We start from the raw sequence: 21,390 nt of genomic DNA on the forward strand, positions 1-21,390 counted from the left end.
TCCTGAATTCACGTAGGTGGTCTTGATGTCTGCATTGCGCACGAAAGGTAGGGAACCGCATTAATGTTCTGAGAGTGTGTAGATGCAGGCCCAACCATGTCTTGGTGCTGAAGTCTCCAGAAATAAGTTAGTAGGCTTGGTCTTTTTAAGGACTGTTTGCAAAAGCAAACTTTTATCTGACCAAACAAGGAATATTCTTCTGTAAAGACAATATAGCTCTTTGTCAAACCACTGTTTGAATGTGAAAAATACAAACCCCTTGGCATTTTGAACCCATAGTGCCAAATAAGAAAAGCTAGGCCAAAGATTCATCTCAGATCACAAGCTACGTAAATGTAGTAGCCTACTTAGTGTCCTGGGAATGTTCAGCTATTCAAGATGCATGTAATAGTAGAATCGTTAGGTCTTTGTGGGTCAGGAGCAAGGTGCCTTGCCAGAACTACATGCAGTAATTTGGACAGGGCTTAACTGCCTTTAGCTTGAATTTCCAGTCCCTCTCTTTCCTGAAGGGTTACTTCACCACTGCTGTTTTTTTCCTTAAAGAACTTTTAAGACAACCAGGTTTTTTTCCAGTGGAGCATCATGTTAGGTACTCTGCAGCTGGAGAGCAGGTAGCATTAGCAATCCAGACCACAGCGTTTAGGGCAGATTTGAGAAAATGTCCTGTTGCTGTTTAGAACTCTTCGTCTGTTTATAACGATTCTCTGCTTCCCTTCCTTTTAGGAATGCCTTTGTATTTCGTCACATAGGTAATTGCTCTGTAGCAGTCATTGTTTCTCAAGCACAATGTCTGCAGTTTCCTATTGGTTGATTTTACTCCATGTGCAAGTAGAGTATATTCAGGTTGTAAAAGATACAGGGGTCAGGTTACTTTATGGGTCTGATCTTGCATTCTTCAAGTCAGCAGAAGCTTTGCTATGAGGCTCTTTGCAAATAACACGTTCAGAGTATTTGCCCAGACGTGGCTGCCTCAATCAGATATCTGCATCTCTTATATATGCATATGTTTTTCTCTCACTTTTAAAAATGTCTAATCATTACCCTGGTGGCAGCAGAGAGTGGATTATCTACCTAGGACCTTCTCTGTTTTGTTAATAGTGTCTTCTCATTCTGCCCAAAGCAGCTGTGAGGCCAAGAAAAATTCCATGAAACAGCCCAGAAAAGCAGAAGAGAGAATCAGGACCTATAATCTCTGCATATAATTAGTCTGAACAAGTTAGATATGTTTGTAAATGCTTGAGAATTGCATCTTTAGCTTTGTAGTGTAAAATGTAAATTATTCAAGCCATTGCCTTTAAAGACGTGGAGTTTCAGGATTGCTCTTAGTGGCTGTTTCCGATAGTCACTTGGTAGACACCTTGCTACTTTCCTGTGATATATTTAGCTGTTAGTGCATTTTGTTGCAGTCTTCACTTCTTGTTTATCCCATTACAGATTCGCTATATTTCGCAAACTCAGGGCCTACCAGCAGAGTATCTTCTGAGTGCGGGAACGAAAACGAGCAGGTTTTTTAACAGAGATCCGAACTTGGGATACCCACTGTGGAGACTAAAGGTTTGTCTCGTTTTTCAGCATCCTGTTCTCTTACGTTTGTTAAGGCCCAATCCACTCCCATTGTTATGTAGTATCAGTGTGTTCTGAAAGAATCCCGGAGCTCTTGCTAAAGGTTAGGTTGCAAATGTCATTCTAAATGTGAATTGTAAATGTCCTTTTAGAACCTACATAAACTCCTAGCGTGTCTCTAACGATAGCAACTCGGAGCAATAGTGACAGCAGAGAGTGGGAGTTAAAATTATGTAGATAATGGCCATTTATTATGGCCTGCACTGTCTTCATGACAAAGATGACAGTCCTCACCTCCCAAACAAGCCTGAAAGTAAAATCGAGCCTATTCCATGGGAGGATCTATTAGTTAAATTGATTTTTAGTTCAGAACGATGTACATGTGGGGGAATATGGTGAATAGATGTAAGGTCTTTGTGTTCTTCAAAGATGACCTTCACAGTAAAACCAAATTGAGTTAGTGTCCTTTTTTGCTTTTTTATAAAGGAAGTGAAAAAATGTTTTTACTAGTGTTTGTCCTAAATAAGGAATGCCAGGTTTGACTTTCATGGTTTTCCTGAGAACTCCTTAATGGACCTAATACAGGGGCAGGCAATTAGTTCGGGCGGAGGGATGCTTACTGAGTTTTGGCAAGCCAGCAAGGGCCACATGACAGGCAGCCAGGGGCAGATAAATATTAATTTTCTAAATTTTTTAGGGGCCTCGCAGGTTGGATAGAATGGCCTGGCGGGCCACATCTTGCCCACCCCTGACCTAATATATAATGCAACTGCAAAATCACAAGCAAGAGACAAACTTAGGCCATTCAGGGGGTGAAGCACTTTTAATTGAGCTGATAAAGGCTTTTTGGAATTGAATAGGTGTAAAAACAATCTCCTGGTGAACTTTTGGAATAAAGGGGCTCTCTCTGTGAAAGGGTCATAACACGTGTGCTCTTTCTTTTGAGGGATGAGAAATTTCTGAGTCTGATTCTTTTAACAAAAAAGGGGAAGGAGAATTCTCAATAGTACTGATGTTTTGAAAGGAATAAGCAAAGAAAGCAAAAACCAGGCCTCCTGTATATCATAGGAACAGAAACATTCAGAGCCCCCTGCCTTTCTGGTCCCCTTATACTTTATTTTAAGTGACTCATTCTGGCTGGTGGCCAAACCCCAGATTCTCTTGCTTTATGTGATCTTGAACACCCCTTCAGTTTCTGGCATTCACTTTGGATGCCTCCTCCTGGGATGATGGTGCAAGAGATAACCATAGTTTGTTATTGAACCAGTGGTGAAGTTTGTATGACCACATTCTCCTCTAAGACAGTGCTTCAGTTTTGCAGAGAGTGATGCCCACCCCCACAATTTCATACCCCTGATTCAGGGAGCAGGGATGGTGGCTGGTTACTTCTTCCTCACCTGTAAATGATTTACTGTACAACAGGCAGAATGGTAAGATGGGTGACCCTTTGCTCGCTGGCTTGCGTTTTTATTTCAGTAAGATATTGGAAAGTTTCCAGTTTCCTGACAAATATTTTATTTTATAGACTCCAGAGGAACATGAGTTGGAGACGGGAATAAAATCAAAAGAAGCTCGGAAATACATATTCAACTGTTTGGATGACATGGCGCAGGTGAGCTATGACAGCTGCTGAAGAATGAATAATGCTGCTGTGTCAGACACTGTCCTGTAAAGGGCTGGGGACACTTGAGAAAGAAACCATTGGGACCCAGAACTGCTGGCAACACTGGTCCTTTTTCTCTCCCATTGTTGTAAAGAGGTGCAGCTCTGCCAGTGGCGGCACTAGAGAGAGTGCATGTGTAGCGAAAGCATCTCTGATGTTTCACCTGGTCAATTTGGTACCTTGACTACACTGGAGCTCCTGCCACAGTTGCTAGAAAAGCCTTCAGGAAAAGGCCAGTGCAGATGCAAAACAGCATCACGAATACTTGGGCTCCCATTCAGCTTCGTCTGATTCTGAGTTGTGGAAGCCATTAGCCATTGCTTGTCCTGTCTTAAGCCCATATTCTGCAAACACAACACGTGTGCTTAGTTGTAAGACTGTGTGCATCCACATTACAATCACTGGCTGGTGGAATTACCCACATGCAGATGTGTTCATTGGAGAGCTTAGCGTGAGGGTGGTTCAGAGCAGCAGTGCTGATCAGGGCTTAGGGTGACACACCTGACTCATGGATTTAGTCAGCAGTGGCAGGTGTACGCCGGCATCCACTGCCTCGTTTTTTTTTCTCAGGTGAATATGTCTACAGACTTGGAAGGGACAGACATGTTGGCAGAGAAGGCTGACCGAAGGGAGTACATTGATTTGTTAAAGAAAATGTTGACAATTGATGCAGACAAGAGGATCACTCCGCTGAAGACTTTAAACCATGCATTTGTTACAATGGCCCATCTACTGGATTTCCCACATAGCAACCAGTGAGTTGATGGCACTTGCACGTTCTGTCTTGTTGGGTTGTTTCAGAATGAAACAGCGTGGTCTAGGACATCAGCTCTAGTCCCCTCCTGTCAGATCAGCAGTGCTCTAGAACTTCAGACTGATCTGCCAGTTAAACAGGAGTAAACAGCCTCTCTTGTGCTTCCTGTTCTTTTAGGCAGCTTCTTCCAGTGCAAAAGACATAGCCATGATTTTTTTCTGTCCCACTTGTTAGGGGCCCATTTATCTAACTTTACCAAAACTGACATTCTTTGGTACCATGATACTAAAGGCAGACACGTTTCCATGTATAGAAGTGTTCTGGAACCAAAATCCTGTGGAAACCCTCTGCTTACCGCCAATTGTACAGTGCATCCTGTTGTGGTATGTCTCATATTTCCCATCACTCCTTCTTTTTCAGTGTGAAATCTTGCTTTCAGAACATGGAGATCTGCAAAAGGAGAGTAAATATGTATGATACAGTGAATCAAATAAAGAGCCCGTTCACAACACATGTGGCTCCTAATACAAGCACAAACCTTACAATGAGCTTCAACAACCAGCTCAATACAGTGCACAATCAGGTATGATTCCTTAGGTCTGGTATATTGATCTGAGATGCAGATGAGCAATGTTTATGGTGCTATAGGCCACATCCTGCTTTGCAGAGTAACTCCACTAAAGCTGGGTATTTTGCATTCACGCTTATGCAGCTGAGCAGAATTTGACGTGATATCAGTTGGGGCTGTGATGCTGCTATATGAAAACAAGTTACAGGTTTTTGGAACTAAGTGATCAGGTATGGTTGCTACATAAGAATTCTGTAGTTCCCCCCACATTTTTAATAGCGCACTTGACCTCCTAGCTTAATGTCTGAGTAAGGAACAGTTACAGCAGGTAGAGATGTGGCAGGTCTGTCCATGTACAGCTTCTAGCTCCTTGAGGGCAGCCTTGTGCAGTTACAGGTGGTGTGTCTCCTTCAAGCCAGCCTGGTATTTGATTTGTGAATTTTCTCTCCTGAGCACCCAGGCTGGCTTTGCAGTTCCATTTTCCCTGCAGCTGACAAGGCTAAATCAGCACAGAGGGTTTATTGGCTCTGTTCTTGTTGGCCTGGAGTTCAGAAGCATGAAGAGTAAAACCAATAACTGGTTCAGATACAGCTTTTCCTCAGGTTCTGTTTCCTGCCTTAACTTTATTTTAACACTTGGCCTGCTGCCTGACTTTGTGATGTGGCTCTGATGACCACAGTTGTTTGTTTTTGGAAACTGAGTTATTACAGTACAAATGTCCTTATATACCCGCCTGAAATGTTTTATTTTCTAGGCCAGTGTACTGGCTTCCAGTTCTACCGCTGCTGCTACTCTTTCCCTGGCAAACTCGGACGTCTCGCTGCTAAACTACCAGTCTGCTCTGTACCCATCGTCTGCAGCTCCTGTTGCAGCAGTGACACAACAGAGTGTTTCCTTACAGCCTGGAACCACACAGATCTGCACGCAAACTGATCCATTCCAGCAGACATTCATTGTTTGTCCCCCTGCTTTTCAGAGTAAGTGAAGAGGCTCATTGCTTCAGCCAGATGAAAATGAGACCAGAGCTGGGACTGAGGCTAGGAGGAGAGACTGCAGGAGATCATTTTGTGCATTTCTTGCATTACTGTCACATGTAGTTACCATCTCACACATAGCGTGAAATTGTTTTAGTCAGGTGTGCCTTTTCAGTAGGTGTATGTGTGCGAACACTTAGTTCGTCTTCTCCTGAATGCTCTTGAGCAGGTACAGACAATGGATCTGCCTGGTATGCAGTCACCACTCACTTGGTTACCCGGTCTGTTTTCCCCACAATTCTTACGAGAGTGTTCCTTAGAAAACAACGAGCTCATAGGGAGTTTGATCTGTTTGCAGTAACAAAGTACTAAAAGTGCTCTCCTTGCCTGGAAAACACTTATATTTTCCTGACCCGGCATCCTGTTTGGCCCTGTACAGACCCAAACTTACCAACAGCCAAAAGGAATTTCTGCTGAAAAGGACATTTTTTCAGTGCTTTAAGTACCTGAAACTTGGACATGGAATAGAAATCCCTCTTTAATCCTACCCAGGAATCTGCCATTGTGGAGCTTTAATTAGGTTAACTTCCTGAGTGGAGCAGAAGTGTATTTTTAGGCCAGGATTTCTTGACATTAAGGGCATTCAGAGAGACTGAATGTTCAGAAAAGGCTTGGAGTTCACACAGGTGCTGTCAGCCAGAATTGCATCTTAACAGCAGTTGAGTCCCTCATATTTCAGGCATGGGAATCTCAGTTCACAAGTACTGACACTTGTGCAGTGTGGTGGCAGGAAGTGGAACACTGATGGCATATAGCTAAACAGAGCAAGAAGTACACTGCACTGATCTTGAAAGTGTCCCCATTTTAGTTTGTACCCCTGGCTTGCATTAACCTGGCAGTTACAAATGAAGCAGGAGTTCCTGATATAGTGTTTGGGATGCAGGCTATCAGGGGGAGGTTCACTCTTGTCCTCAGGGGACTGCAGATGTACCCAGTGCTTGTGGACAGTTCTTGTCACATGTCAGTAAGGTGTAACAGGGACAGTGCCTCTTCTGAAGGTGAAGAAATCCTCAGACAGTGAGGCCAGCCAAAGGTTGTCTAGGTGGAGTGATGTATCCAGCTGATTTGAAACTGAACATGCCAGTATTGTTGTTAACTCAACACTTTTGTTCATAAGGAAACATCAGACTTGGCAGAGCAGCACTGGAGAGCAGCGAGGCTGAATTGCAAGTGCCAGTTTTGGCACAAGGCAGGGTAGATTTGCACTTTATAGACTAACTAAGCCAGAGCTGTATAGCCCAAGCTTTTGTGAGCCTGAGCTTGCTCCATCAGTTGCTGTCAAAGGACATGCACAGATAAATGTATTAAATGGCGAGAGTGCTTGAATACAAAAGATAGGGGGAGGTGAAGGCGAAATACCTCCTTACAAGCAGTGGGCAGAGAGTAAACAGCATGGACAAGAACATTTTAGACATGTGGATTTAAACCCTCAGAAAAAGTAAATGCAAGACAGTATGATGAGAAGGTACTGTGCCCCTAGGACAGTGGGGTCATTTTCTCACATACCTGAACAGGTGCATTCTTTCCCTGCTACATGGCAGCACCTTTCAGATACTTTTAGAGGAATGTCTTCATTTGGTTGCTACTTCAGTTATTTAATAAGTAGAGATAAAGCCCCTAATTTGGGAGCAGTTTGAAGGTGACATGCTTCCAAGTGCGGTACATAGGGGTTGTGGACAAACAGAGACTTTTATATTCATCTGCTGTCCTTCTGCTCTCGCGTAGCAGGAATTAGACTGTGAGAACTATCTGAATAATGAGGAAGTGTGTTAACTGTAACTGGTTCTTGTTCCAAACAGCTGGACTCCAGGCGACCACAAAGCATTCTGGGTTCCCAGTAAGGATGGAGAATGCCGTTCCCATTGTACCACAGGCACCTGCAGCGCAGCCATTGCAGATCCAGTCAGGAGTCCTCACGCAGGTAAAACTGGAGTTAGTTTGAATTCCGGGCAGTGGAAAACATGAGTCCAACTCTGGCCCCTGCATTGGGGTGGCGTGCAGGTCTGGGGGAAGGCGGGAACGACTCTAAGCGCATTACTAGAAATCTCAGAACACTCCGGGAGCTGCAGCCCAGGTCTTGGTGTTTTGCTGTGATCTCAGGAGTCTGAGTCTCGTTTGTTACTGGGTCATTTGACATTGGTTCTCCGGAACCGGAGCTGGCGTGTGCTAAGTGCCAGCCACGGGGGGCTCAGAGAGGTTTGTGAGCCACTCCCAATACTGGGGTCTGAGAGAAAGGTGCCCAGCAAATCCTTAAGGGAGAAAAGTCAGGGGGAGAAGTTTGAACGTTTTGAACATCCCTTGCTGACTCAGGAGTTTAGCCTTGAATAGTGGGCTATATAATATAGGCAATCCTGTTGTTTGTAGCATGCTGCGTTGACCTGTATAGACTTGTCAGTACACATAAAGCAGCATATATACTGAAAACTAAGACAGCAGATTCAACAGAAAAATAATTTGTCCATTCAAATGACCTGTCACATGAGAAGAGAGATCCCAACAGACAGAAGTAAAGTTTTGAATTACAGATGCATTATTTCCATCTTTAATTCAGTGAAGTTACTTCTGCATCCTCTTTTTTGGCATAGTCGCATCCTTAGCATGAGTGGACATGTGGCACTGATAATATCTTCCCTTAAGTTATTTCTAGGGTAAAACTAGTGTGCAATAAGATGTCATAATTAATTTTGAATGTTGGGGTTTTTGCAAGATAACAGACTATATATTTCAAACACTTATATGTTCTGTCATAAAAAAACAAAGTTATGCTTAGCGAAACAGTATCTCTCTGTCTTGAATGTACAGTGGGTCACAGTGCTAAGCATTTTTTCATACATGTAGGTACTAAAGTATCTGTAATCATCATTATGGATAATACTATAATTCCATGTGTTTGCACAGTCACTCAGTTTCTGTTGACATTTACATAGGGAAATAGTGTGCATACGCTGTTCATTTTACTAGCTGGGAGGTCCAAGGGAAGTGGATTGCTCTGAATGATCTAGTCCCACAGGAGCCATTTTTAGTTGATCAGTTGCAAATTTGTGTGTCCGGTTCAAAAAATGGTTGTGGCATTGGGTGGTGCCTACATTTTGTCTCGCATAATTACACAGGTGATTATACTAAATGAAGCCAGCATGAAGCAGACCCCTCCTGCTGCTTCTCAGCGTGAAATACCAAACTAGTTCAAACATCTGTCTCTAAATACGATGGTTCATTGTCTAGTTTTGTCTCTTGGCAGTTACATCACAATCGGTGTTAATCTGAATCAAGGCACCTCTGATTATTAAAAGCCTTTAGTTTAGCCTTTCCCAAAGAATGCTGCACATGAGAAAGCATGCTTTTTGATATACCCTTTGTATCACGTCAAGGGTTTCCCATGCACCACCATGGTCCAGGTGAGGACGTACAAAGAGAAAGTATAAAGCACAGAGCTGGACTGTGTTTCCACCTGGGGCCTATGCACCATAAGGTCTGGGACACACAACATCAGCTCACAAGAAGCCTGTTCCCACATTCCAGGACGGCCTCCCTAAAGTTGCCCAGGGTCGGCTTAGTGCACCTGAGGGGCTGAGTATGGGTTTGGATGTGTACCGCTGAGTTCTGCAAGCCACTCAGGAGCACCAGTGGTACCAGGGGGTGAAAGCCTTCGTGGCTCTATTGCTGAACCCAGTTGACCTGCCTCGGTACGTTTGTTTCACTCACTGCCTAATCTGCGTTTCAGGGAAGCTGTACACCACTAATGGTAGCAACTCTTCATCCTCAAGTAGCCACCATCACGCCGCAGTATGCGGTCCCCTTTACTCTGAACTGCGCAGCCGGCCGGCCAGCGCTAGTAGAACAGACGGCTGCAGTACTGGTAATTGCCTCCCTTGATTGTGTTCACTAACGGAGTTTTTGTTTTAACTTAGAATTGCAGAGGGCATGGAAGCATGTGCCATCTTGTGGCTGTGTTCTTGCTACATCTTAATGTCTTGTTGTTTTCCTCCCCAACATTGCTGAAGCACTGTCTGACTCTGATGTTTAGTGTGGCTCTGTAAAGAATCCTGATCCACTGACTGTTGCTCTTTGCTAGCCTAGAGCTATCAAGCTCTTCTCCTAAGCCCTGAAGAGCTGTAATAGTACTTGTTCTTTGCTTACTGTCCTATCTTTACCTTTCAATTGTCAAGAACAAAGGAAAAGCCCTTAGCTTGACTCTGCTACAGGTACCTGACTGGCCAGAATTTGAAGCACTTGGCAAGTTAGCTGTTTGGGGTTTTCTTCGTTTGTTTTAATGTTCTAAAGCTTCTTTGCATGTAGAAAAGTTGCAGGTGATTAGGATCAGGCTAAAACCACTAAGAATAACAAATGCTTTTTAATGTATTGCTTCAGCAGTCAAGATCTCGTACCCCTCCTCGAACAAGAACAATCATTCTCTGGCCTTTCATTATCTAAAACCAATCCCAGGCAGCTTGCATCATCCAGATAAAGATGTTGCTCCCCACAGATGCTTTAGTTCTTACTGCATTTTGTGGTTGAAATTAAAGGTGAGCTCTAGCTTCTAAAAAGGCAACAGTTTCTCAGGCTAGTTCACATTGAGCAAAACAGTGATTTGAAAGGGTCTGTGGGGAGATGAGAGCAGCTGTTTTCTGAAACTGTACGCTTTCAAAATTGCCTCCCTCTGAATGTATCTGGTGTCTGCATCAGAGCTGACCCTGCAGGTGCCACAAGTCAATCAATGTAAAACCCCAGAATCAGATCAGTGAAGCTTATTGAAACATTGCAATGCACTTGAAGTCGTGGTGTCCTCACATGTCTTTCAGAGCACACTCCATCTCCGACATGAACCATGTTGTCTTTTGTGGCTTTAAAGTGATACTTTATGAGTATTGTTTTTCTTCCAAGCTGGAGACCGCTTCTGGCCAGAGCCAGGCCCTGGTTGAGGCTAGTGATTAAAACTGCCTGTATGAGCCTCTGTCACCAGCTGTAGCACAGATTGCCCCTCATTTCTGAGGATGGGCAGGCTGGGGAGTGGGTTCTGGGAAATCCTAGCTGTCTGTGCTAAAAGGCCCAAGGGATCGTGTCTCCTTCCCCCTCTTTTCACTCTCTGCCAATGGGCTGACACCCCAGCTCTCAGAGAGGCAGCCGCCACTGCCGCAGAGCATGGGCCACCATCAGCAAGAGCGACTCGTCCAGGAGGGCCTTTGGGTTTCTGAGCCAACAGGCAGATTAGACCCATTTTTCTATCTTTGTGTGGAGGACTTGGCTCAACACTCCCCTGCGCAGTGGTAGGAGGCCAGAGCCATCTGTCTTCAGACTGTGAGCCCGGGTTGTGAGTTTCTCCAGAGACTTGAACGTTTCCGTGGGGCTGTCTGCAGTCTCTGCCCGAGCTGCTCACCTGTAGTGCTTCTGACACTTCTCCCCTTGCTGCTTCACCTAAGTTTGCATTAGCCATTTGCTCAGCTTTGCATATTTTTGTCCTTCCTCTGTCAAAACAGTTCGTCGCTTGGAAGGCCCGATTTCTGCCTCCCGTGGGGAATTTAGATCTTGCTCTGTATTAAACTCTCTGCTTTGTCTTGTGCAGGTGTTGGCTTTTGGAAAGACGCATGGTGTGACTTTTAACATATTTCTCTTTTTTTATTATTCCGCTTACGTTGGCAGAGGTGTTAGCCGTTCTCTGCTCGCAGGCTTCTTGTTTGGAACCCGTCTTGTAGCACGTGGGTCTGTTCCTTGCAGAAATGTTTTGTTTAAAGCAGCCTGTGTTTATGGTTTTGCAGTTTAGACTGCAAGAAACAGAACCACGTGTGTTCAACACCCTGGGAGATATTGTACTGCAGAGTGCCATTTGGCATGGACATGTCTACATGTCGCCAGTGTCGAGGGAAAAGCCAGGGCCCCTGAGCTCAAAGCGTGTGCGTGTGGGGTGGGATCTGACATAAGACCAAGCACCTCTTGCTGGGCTAGTTTTTTTTATGCAGTGACTGTTGACACCCTGCACAAGTAGTTGAATGTGAGTGGGGGCAGTGCTATATTTATAACCAAGCAGTAATTCCCGGCTCATGTCACGCTGCATGGTAGCAAAATGACGATGCTTTCAAGAGAGGTTGCAGGCTCCAGGTACTCCAAGGAGCCGGCCCCTTCTTTTACTGCCGTCAGTCCTAGTTTTGTTTCATTTTTTGACACGTCTTCCTCATAGTTTCTGAAAGCTTGGCCCAGCCCCTCCTTGAGATCTGGTCTTGGGGGATATGGGCTGTCCTGCCTTTCTGCCCGCTGCAGGATGGGTTGTGGAGAGGGTTTTGCTTTCCTGTGGTGAGTACTGTGAAGGAGAAGCTGACTGGGCAAAGCTCCCCCCCCAGCAAAAGTCCTTCATTGCACTGCATGCAAAACTGTCCCAGGCACAGCTGTTTGGGAACAGTGGCCTCAGAGGTGCTAAGCAGAAATGATCCCTAGTATGTAGGTCAGGATCCCCTCCCCGCTTCCTGGCACCCTTTCTGCAGTACAATATGGACACCGCCCTTCTCCCCAGGTGACACCTGTGATATCTGAAGTGGACAAACGGGCTGGGGAAGCTTGTGTCTCTGGTTTTCTCGTTCCCTTCCATAGTGAGGCCCTTTGAGGAAGTGCAGTCTGTGCCTTTGTCTGCAAGTTAACACGCTGCGCAGTTGACCCTATTGTTTCGAACAAGTCTTTTCTCCCCTCTCAGTGGAGTGGAGCTTTGTGAGCCCCTTTGTCAATTTGCTGTTTTGCAGCAGGCCTGGCCTGGAGGCACCCAGCAGATCCTGCTCCCTTCCACCTGGCAGCAGCTTCCAGGAGTTGCTCTGCACAACTCCGTACAGCCCACCGCTGTGATCCCAGAAACAATCGGAAGCAACCAGCAGCTGGCAGACTGGAGGTAAGGGGCCTGGTTAATGCAGAGGCTGGTTCTGAGCCCCTGAAAGGGATGGAGTAACGTTAAGGGACAAGCTTGTCCTTTGCTGCCAGCTTTCGGTGTCACCTGAGCCCGAAACCTACCTCTGTCAGGGGTGTGGCAGCCACTGATGTGTGACCAGACACATCCCCCCCCCCTCGCCCTAGCAGGCTTGTTAGCGGGCGGTTGCTCTTTAGTGGATCCAGTAGAAGCTTGAGCTGCTGAACGACCACAAACCCCAACTAGAAACTCCCGCCCCACACCTCTGTACTGCATGGCAGGTTCAGACATGCACAGCCCGGGGGGCCTGCAGAGTGGCCGCAGTGCTGGAGTCTGTCTCTCTGCCCCTAGGAATGCACATTCCCATGGAAACCAGTACAGCACCATCATGCAGCAGCCCTCCTTGCTGACCAACCACGTCACCCTCGCCACGACCCAGCCTCTGAATGTCGGAGTCGCTCACGTTGTCAGGCCGCAGCAGAGCAGCAACGTGCCAGTAAAGAAGAACAAGCAGCCAGCCCAGAGCACAGCAAAGTAAGGCTTCCTCTCCACTGCCCCCAGTCCCCTGTGAGGGGTATGCAGAAGGCACCCTGCAGCCCCTGAGTCCCATGTCAACAAAGGTGTGACCTGTCCCCATTTCTAGATTGCTACTGCTGTGTAAAGGGATATGAGTAGCTAAGGGCTGTGGGCCAAAATCCTTGTTGAGCTGCTTCAGTGCCAGGCCTTCCGCTATCTGTCTCTAAGCAGCAGTTCAGGGCATGGAAAAAAACGGTTTCTAGGGGCTACTGTGGTATCCACTGTGACTTGGCCACTGACCCGCGCTTCTGTTCGTTCCCGTGGCTCCCTGCAGGCCCAGTGTGACCCTGGAGGCGATGCCATCCCAGGTGTACTCGCTGATTGGGAGCAGCCCCCTTCGCACTGCCTCTTCCTCCTCCAACACGCTCGTTTCTGTGCCGGAGCAGCACCAACCTATCGTGATCCCCGACACTCCCAGCCCACCTGTCAGTGTCATCACCATCCGCAGTGACACCGATGAGGAAGAGGACAGCAAGTACAAGCCTGCCAGGTAGTGACTTTAGCCTGGCAGCCAGTGCCCTGAGCATGGCTCAGCCAGCGCCCTCCATCTTTGGGCCTGTGGAGCACTAATGGGAGGGGATGTGCTAGGGTGGGAAGGGCCCTGCTGCTAGTCTGGCCAGGCAGCGCTGTGCAGAACCCCTGCCAGCCTTCGCTTGCTTCCACATCACCGGTAAGTAGACTAAGCAGAAAAGCTGTGCAGAAGGATGGCGCAAAGCACCTGGCTCAAGCATGCTCCCTGGATAGGCCTTGCAAGGCCATGCAGGTGGAGTTCAACCCTTTGGTGCTTCCTCCTCTTAGCTTGGGCATGAAGCAGCGCTCCAACGTCATCAGCTATGTCACTGTTAATGACTCCCCGGATTCAGACTCCTCCCTGAACAGCCCGTATACTGCAGACCCGCTCTCCACGCTCCGGGGTGCGGGAAACGCACTGGAGCTGCCCAGCAGGGGAGCAGCTGACAGCTCCAGCTCTCGCACCATCATCATGCCTCCTCTGAAGACACAGCTGAATGACTGCATTGTGGCCACCCAGGCCTCAGGTAAGTACGCTGTGCATCCAGTGCCTGCCTCTCCCTGCCGTGTTGCCAGCAACCTGCGCTATCTCCACTCCTTTCCTGCCCACTACGTCTTAGGTCATAAGCAGCTTTCCCATCATGATGGCTGCTGCTTTCGGGCTGTGGAAACCTCAGTTCATTTTCAGTGTCTCAGAATAGACTGTTTCGACAAAGCTGTTGGCTGTATTTCCCAGGTCTCTGTAAACGTGCCCACAGGTTATTTGTTTGCCTGAGCATGAAACTGTAACTAGAGAAGTCAGTGTGTAACCCAGGGGCCTGTGCTGGTTTAAGATGCACGAGCTGGTAAAACAATTTCTTAACTGTGGCAGGGAGGAAATGGACTAAGTTGCTGATGTTTTTCAGGCATCCTCAGCAGCACCAGTAAGAGCAAGCCAGTGGCATCGGTGAGTGGGCAGGCGTCTGGGTGCTGCATAACGCCGACGGGGTACCGACCACACCGCGTGCTGAACAGCGGCGTGCAGCCACTCAACCTCAGCCAGGTGAGCAAGGGTCCGGCCCTGCCTGCTGGCTTCTCTGCTCACACTCGGCTGGTTCCATCATGGCACCAAGGCTTGGCAGCGGGGAGCCCTGCTTCGGAAGCGCTGCCTTGGGCCAGGTCACAGGCACACTTTTGGGAGCTTTTGAGCCGAGTGGAGAGTCCCATCCTAGGGCCCTTCTATATGGGACAGACCACGTTCCCTTTTGAGGCAGAGGAGTTACTGCTTTTCCTGCCTGCAGGAGGGCCATGGGCAGCTCGTCCCATCGCCCAGCCGTTTTGCGTAGGAGGACTTGGTCCAAGCCTGCTTTGCTTCACTTCTGCCCTCAGTGGCAGCTGCTGCCTTGGGTCCTCCTGACCGCCTTTCCAGTCTCGGGAAGTCAAACAGAACTCCAGCTCCCAGACTCCGTGCACTAGCATGAGCTGGGGACAAGTACACAAACCCTGCCGCTGCCAGCACCGGTCGATCGCATGCTGCGTCTTGGTCTCACAGGTGCCGAGGGCCTGGGAGGGCTGTGCAGGAGCCCTCTCATGACTCCTACTCTCTCCCTCTGCAGAACCAGCAGACAACAGTGTTGGCCTCACAAGAGAGAAGCGGGAACCCGGCCCCACGCAGACAGCAAGCCTATGTTGCCCCGCTCCCGTCGACAATTTCTCAGGCTCCCTACGCCTTCCAGCACAGCAGCCCAGTGCACCCCCACCTGGCGGCAGCGACAGCCAGCACACACCTTCCCAGCCAGCCGCATATGTACACCTACGCGCCCACCACCGCTGCCACGCTGGGCTCTACCAACTCCATCGCTCATCTCTTCTCCCCTCAGGGCTCCTCACGGCACACGACCTATGCTGCCCACCCTAGCACTCTCGTCCACCAGGTCCCGGTGAGTGTCGGCCCTAGCCTGCTGACATCTGCAAATGTCCCGCCTGCCCAGTACCAACACCAGTTTGCTACCCAGTCCTATATTGGTGCTTCCCGCGGATCTGCTATTTACACTGGATACCCGCTGAGCCCCACAAAGATCAGCCAGTACTCGTACCTGTAACCCCTGCGTTCCCTTTGGTTTGTGGGGCTCAGGTTACTGTTGCTAGCCCCTTTTGGGTACAGCTGTCCTTGGCAATAGGCCTGCCTGGCTGAAGGAGGATTTCAGGTGACGTTTCTCTGGTGTTGACTGTGCTATTGTGGTCACCCCATGCCTGGTCGTGCTTGAAAGGGTCCCTGACTGGGGGTTTGGTCACTGACCGGGCAGCACCCTTTGTTACCAGTTAAAGGGGCACTGGCTAAGATTTTAAGCTTTCACTTTTTATAGATGCTTTTAAAAGGTCCCAGTCCCACCTATTTAAAGCTATTCTGTTGTTTTGGTAATCAGAGGGGAAGTGGAAATCAATGTCTTTATAGGCAAATGCTGATTTTTTTTAACTCATAATTTATACAAAGACTAGCAGATTATATTTTAGCAGCTTGCACAAATCCATATTGCCACTAAAAATGTAATGCACATTTATGTCAGTATGTTGCTAGAGCAGAGTTTAAAATTGAGTTGAATATTTTGCAGTTTGTTCTGTAGTTCACTTGCTTACTAGCAGATCGCCATTCCTGCAAAGCCCTTACATCTTCTTGTTTGGCCCTACCTGGAGTTTCCATTTATTTTCTGCTCGGTATAAGGGTACGGTAGAGGCAGCTACCTTATACTAGCACCGTAATATTCAGCAATCAGTTTGACCCATGACATCTCTGCTTTGTTTTCCTGGAAAGGCTGTGTTTCGCTAGTGCAGCTGAGTCTTGATCACTGCCGAAGCCATTCAGCTACGTTTTTCAGTTACATGCAAGAGCCCATGTGCCTTGCCAGAATGCGTCTTCTTCTGGTGAGAACGAGTTGCTGTGCTGTGCTGCTCTGCTCTCCCAAGTTGGATTTCTCTGGTGCACCAGGCACTGCCCTAGCATGGAGCCAGGTTCCTTTCCCAGAAGCACAGGGCTTTTCTCTGTTCTAGTTTTCTTTATCTTTTTCCTCGTATGATTCATTTAGGAGGGAGTTGAACAATTTGAAATACGATGAAACATCAGTGTATCAATGTGTACAGCTTTTTATACTCCTGTGAGCATATCATCTTGGGTATGCCGACAGCTAACTTCAAAGCGCTCTTATTAAGACTTGTATACAGTAAGTGCATGTAGGAATTGCAAAAAAAATCCAGATTTTAAAGTTTATTACTGAATTTCAAACTATTTTAGAAGTTTTGTATTGGTGGTGTTTTAATATTTTACATGAAAGGAAATATGTACATATTGATTAGAAAAAAATATAACAAGCAAAACTTCCTGCTAACCCCAAATGTTCTGTCTTTGTAATCAAAATGTGTAGTGATTATACTTGAACTCTGTACTTAGTGTTTGTCTAATTCTTTAAACGTTCCTGGGGATGAAATTGATGTATCCTTTGTATTTAAACCAAAATGAATTGATACATGTTGGAATGTATGTGAAATAATGCAATCGTTAGAGCTCATCACTGTAGCACTGAGAGAGAGAAGTGGAGCCTCATGAGAGACAAGGATACCTTCTGATTTGTTTTGCACAGGTATGTGTGATGAAGAGTTGTTTGGTGTGTCCCCTTATTGTAGTGCCTTAAATGATGATGTAGTGTGAATAGAGTTTACAGTGAGCTTGCCTTACGAGGGACCAGCAAGCCCCCGTCGAATTGAAGCAATTCACTAAGCTTATCACAGCAAGAATAGCAGTCTGTTGCATAGATGCAGTGTTCTCCGTTTAACGCTAACATAAACAGCGACATTTTTGTTGAGAGTGAAGCGCCGGTTCCTTAAAGCTTTTCCTTGAAATGGCACATATACTGTTAGCCGTCTGTCGATGCGTTCGCATAGGGTAGTGGCAGGACCGCCTTGGAATATTTAGTCTGATGTTGCGGAAGTGATGAAGGGTGTGCAGTCACTTTTTATTAGATTCAGTGCGGCATTACCTTCCCCCGTGTGACTAGCAGACATTCCTCGTAAAATATTGCTAGCTCGGTGATAGGATGTTTATACCAAAGAGAGCCTGCTGTAAAGCACATCGCATAACAATACCATTGCAGACTTTTATAATGCTACTGCTGTTGGGAAGGTGTATCAGCCATCGCACTGGTGTGTGAGGAAGTCCTCGGTTGAGGTAACCGGTGTGGTTTTTAAATGACACTTTGTTTCCTTGACTCCCTCAAACTAGGGTTTATTTCTTGACCTTCAGTATCTTGTCTCAGTGGCTAGTAAACTGGCTTAAGCCAGTGGTCTTACTGCAGCAATAAGAGGTTTTGGCGACCTTGAAACCCAGTTTATGTTCCGTCTGTATGGAAAACAAGCTAGGTCTCCCACCGGTTTGTGACAAGGTGTTGTCCAGAGGTGCAGTTTTCAGGTCTGAAAATCCATGTTGTTGGGATAGGAAGATCTAGGCTGGCCTGGTGCAGAGCGGCTGTAGAAGGCTTGGCATTTTCTGCAGGAAGAGGAGTAAGCGCTCTGGCACGACAGCAGCGGTTAGAGACCTCACGGACCCGGAGTCCTTGTTTAGCGTCGTTGTAGTCACCGCGCTCCTGTAGATGTGAGTGAGGATAAGCGAGCGACCTGTGTGTTTCACATTGTTGGCGTTAACGATGCTTTGTTGCTGTAACATGATCAGCACATGTTTTACTTGGTGCCAAGCACTTCCTTGTGTTTCCGTGCGACATGGCTTATGTGGAGTACTTTCCCTAGAGATACCTCTTGGATACAGAGTTGTGCCTTTCCATCCAAAGGCAGACTGAATCCAGCACCTGGCTGTGATGAAAACCTTTTACCCAGTGTCACAGACACAGCTGCTAAGGCAGCTTAGTGACAGTCCCCAAAAAAGTTCCCCCCAAAAGATGAAAGAGCCGCAGACCTCTAAAAGAACTGCCCAGCTGTGGGGAAACCGTGGGAGGAAGATGGGGCATGGGCAGGCCTGCGGTGCCAGCCCAGCCCGGTGCAGCCGCTTCCGCTGGCTGCTTCTGCCCTGCAGCAGTTGCCCCTGAATGAACCGGGCACGTTCCTGAGTTCCCCGCGTAGCTACTGCAGGCTGGGGGCACCACTTTGCGCTATGCTGCGGGAAAGCCCCCCTCCTTTTAAAGGGGTCTCACCGTTTCCCTTAAACAGCTGAAGCCAAATTTATCCACTAGGTATATTCTGATCTTTTCCACGGATTCACCTGTTCCCACTAGAAAAGGAGGGGTAGATGGGAAGTGCATTGATGAGATGTGACAGGCCCTGTTTAAAACAAGGCCTTGGCAATGGCTACATCAGATTTACACTGTGATATGCGCCGTCAAAAACAAAGGCTGCTCGGGCCAGCCTGTGGCCTCCTCCCTGGGTTTCTAGGGCTGGCCCGAAGCATCTTGCCCGTTCCAGCCTATCCTAGAGTTTCTGCTCTAAGGACGTGCATCCTTTCTCCCTGCGCAGATCCAGCTCATCTGGGTGCAGGTCAAGGGAAGCATTAAAGAAAGAAATCCCCTCACTGTCACGGCTGGCGTGTGCATTCTCTGTCAATGAACGTGCTGTTCCTGAATAGAAACCGAAGGCTTTCCTGACACTTCGGTTGTATTCTGGAAAGTCTGCCACGGGCGGAGCTCGGGATTGCTCTTCTGAATGTTCAATGACTCTGGTCCCACCTGGGTTTATCCTTTTGCTACAGACATGGTGTTACGTGGGAGTCGTCCCCACTAGCTGACTTGCGTTCACAGCCGTACTACCCGCTGCAGAAGCAACTTCCGAGCTGTCCTGCTTAGCCCCCAGTTGACTGATGCAGTAACTTACCTCTGATTCAGCCATTTTTTTAGTTCACAAAACTCAATTGCTTCTAAATGACAGGATTGGCACAGCCCTGCTTTCTTTTTTATTTAAACTTATGAATGGTGCCGCATGTCTACATGGTTGTTTGTTTGTTGCTAAACTTTATATAATGTGTGATTTCAGATTCAGCTTGAAATATATCTATCTCACTACATGTAGCAGTACATTATATGTAATGTTAGTATTTCTGCTTGAATCCTTGATATTGCAATGAAATTCCTACTTTATTAAATGTATTTGATATGCTAGTTACAGTGTGAAATTTAACTTTCTTTTATGGTTGTGCTCTTCCTTTTTACAAGCCGCTAGATACAGGTCGTTTCTGACAATTACTGATCTATGTTTGTATTGCTGATGTACTTAGGGGATATGTATAAATCATTTTAACAAAAGAAATAGATATTTAAAAATTTAATACTAACTATATGGGAAAAGGGTCCATTGTGAAAACATAGTTTATCTTTGGATTCAATGTTTGTCTTTGGTTTTACAAAGTAGCTTGTATTTTAAGTATTTTCTACATAACATGGTAAAAATGTAGAACAATTGCAATGCATCAATAAAAGGGTTAATTTTCTGTACTCCACTCATCGCCTATTCCTGACTCTCTGCAGAAAGAAAGACTTGAGCCCACCTGGGGTAGATCTGAGCAGGGCCCCTCTGAAGGCGACAGCCGGACCAAATGCTTTGCCCCCAGCACGCGTTCAGGTCGTTCCGCCCCAACCACGTTCTGAGCTGTGACGTGAGCAGATCCGTGGGCAAGACCCAGGTGCGCTGTCTGTGACTTGGAGCAGTGGCCAGAGAGGAGCAGGCAGGTCCTGGAGTAGTGGGATTCCCACAGATGTTGCTCTGGACTGTGCCCATGACCCGTCCTGGGCAGAACTGGCCTCCCGCTCACCACCATGCGTCTGGGCCCCTTTTCTTGATTCTCCCCCTTGCCGAAGCAGTGCCAGCAGTGCCGGGGTGCCAGGCCAGCAGGCCCCGGGCATGTGTAATGATGCCCCGGAAGGGTCAGCTCCAAGGACCAGGCCTTAGGCAAGAGTCACCCAGGCACGTCCCCGGTGCCCACCCTCCCGCATGAGGCAGCGAGCGAGGCGCGAGCCAGGGACACACTGCCCCTTCTCTGCAGGGCTCCCAAGGCCAGGGCATCGCACTTGCTGTCTCAGGAAGGGAACAGGACCCTTTCACCCTGGTCCCCTCCTCATTTGAACCTCCTGGCTGCTGCCAGCGCCTGGCATCTCAAGAGGCAAGCTGCACGTGTCCTGCTAGGGGCTGGAGGACGGAGAGCTGCAGGTGGGTCTGCCTTCAGCCCGCGGCCGTGCGTGGCCATGATCCAGCGCAGGGCTGGGGACCTGTCCAGAGGGCAGAGGAGCTTGCATGCAGCCCCCGGGCTCGGAGGCCCCCGCACAGCCAAAGCAAGGCTCGCCTCCCAGCACAGGGCGGCGGAGGACGTCCCACAGCGGGGGGCCCTGGCCTGCCCCTCGCGCAGCTCCTGTGCGTCTTAGCATGGCGCAAGCTCGTTGGGGCGGTGAGTGGCGTCCTGGGCACAGCGCGGTGACCCCTGTACGAGGCCTACAGGCCTGGGGTGCTGGTCCGGGTATTGCCCAGTGGCTGCCTGGCTGGTGGCCCTTTGCCTTTTGGGGTCCCAGAGGCAGTGGCCTCCCCCACACTGGTTAACTGGTGAAAGCTGGGCCCAGAGGACACGGGCCCTGCCTGACAGCATGGGGCCTTGGCCACCGGGGCACGAGGCAGGCGTGGCCTGCGGACTTTCCTGGGGCTCCCTTTGCAGTGGGGCCAGTGCGTGTGCGCAGGGAAAGAGTCAAGGGGCCCAGAAGTGAGGGCCTGAGCCAGCCGGGGCCTGTGGTGCGCAGTGCAAGGCCTCTCCCCGTGGGTGCTGTGGGCCTGGGTCCAGGTCCAGGTCTCTCCCCTTTTGCAGGGAGGCGCCTTCCTCTTGCA

At 48.1% G+C, this 21,390-nt stretch overlaps 1 protein-coding gene across 3 annotated transcripts in view; it reads left to right on the forward strand.

The window, feature by feature from the left end:
• The window catches only part of HIPK1 (homeodomain interacting protein kinase 1), a 39,273-nt gene extending 20,830 nt beyond the window's left edge, over positions 1-18,443 (forward strand). The window contains exons 3-15 of one of the 3 annotated variants that reach the window (XM_019514101.1): positions 1,435-1,554; positions 3,089-3,175; positions 3,797-3,981; positions 4,401-4,563; positions 5,303-5,525; positions 7,382-7,503; positions 9,304-9,438; positions 12,308-12,450; positions 12,817-12,999; positions 13,316-13,531; positions 13,840-14,078; positions 14,457-14,593; positions 15,147-18,443. In XM_019514101.1, the coding sequence (XP_019369646.1) occupies positions 1,435-1,554; positions 3,089-3,175; positions 3,797-3,981; positions 4,401-4,563; positions 5,303-5,525; positions 7,382-7,503; positions 9,304-9,438; positions 12,308-12,450; positions 12,817-12,999; positions 13,316-13,531; positions 13,840-14,078; positions 14,457-14,593; positions 15,147-15,632 (2,439 nt within the window). In that variant the 3' untranslated portion in view covers positions 15,633-18,443. The remainder of the gene's footprint in view (positions 1-1,434; positions 1,555-3,088; positions 3,176-3,796; positions 3,982-4,400; positions 4,564-5,302; positions 5,526-7,381; positions 7,504-9,303; positions 9,439-12,307; positions 12,451-12,816; positions 13,000-13,315; positions 13,532-13,839; positions 14,079-14,456; positions 14,594-15,146) is intronic. The other 2 variants (XM_019514102.1, XM_019514103.1) reach the window with 2 other exon arrangements.
• The last annotated feature ends 2,947 nt before the right edge of the window (positions 18,444-21,390 follow it).

The sequence above is a fragment of the Gavialis gangeticus genome, unplaced genomic scaffold (assembly GCF_001723915.1).
Source record: "Gavialis gangeticus isolate Ggan-Ray unplaced genomic scaffold, GavGan_comp1, whole genome shotgun sequence".
Taxonomy (NCBI): Eukaryota; Metazoa; Chordata; order Crocodylia; family Gavialidae; genus Gavialis; species Gavialis gangeticus.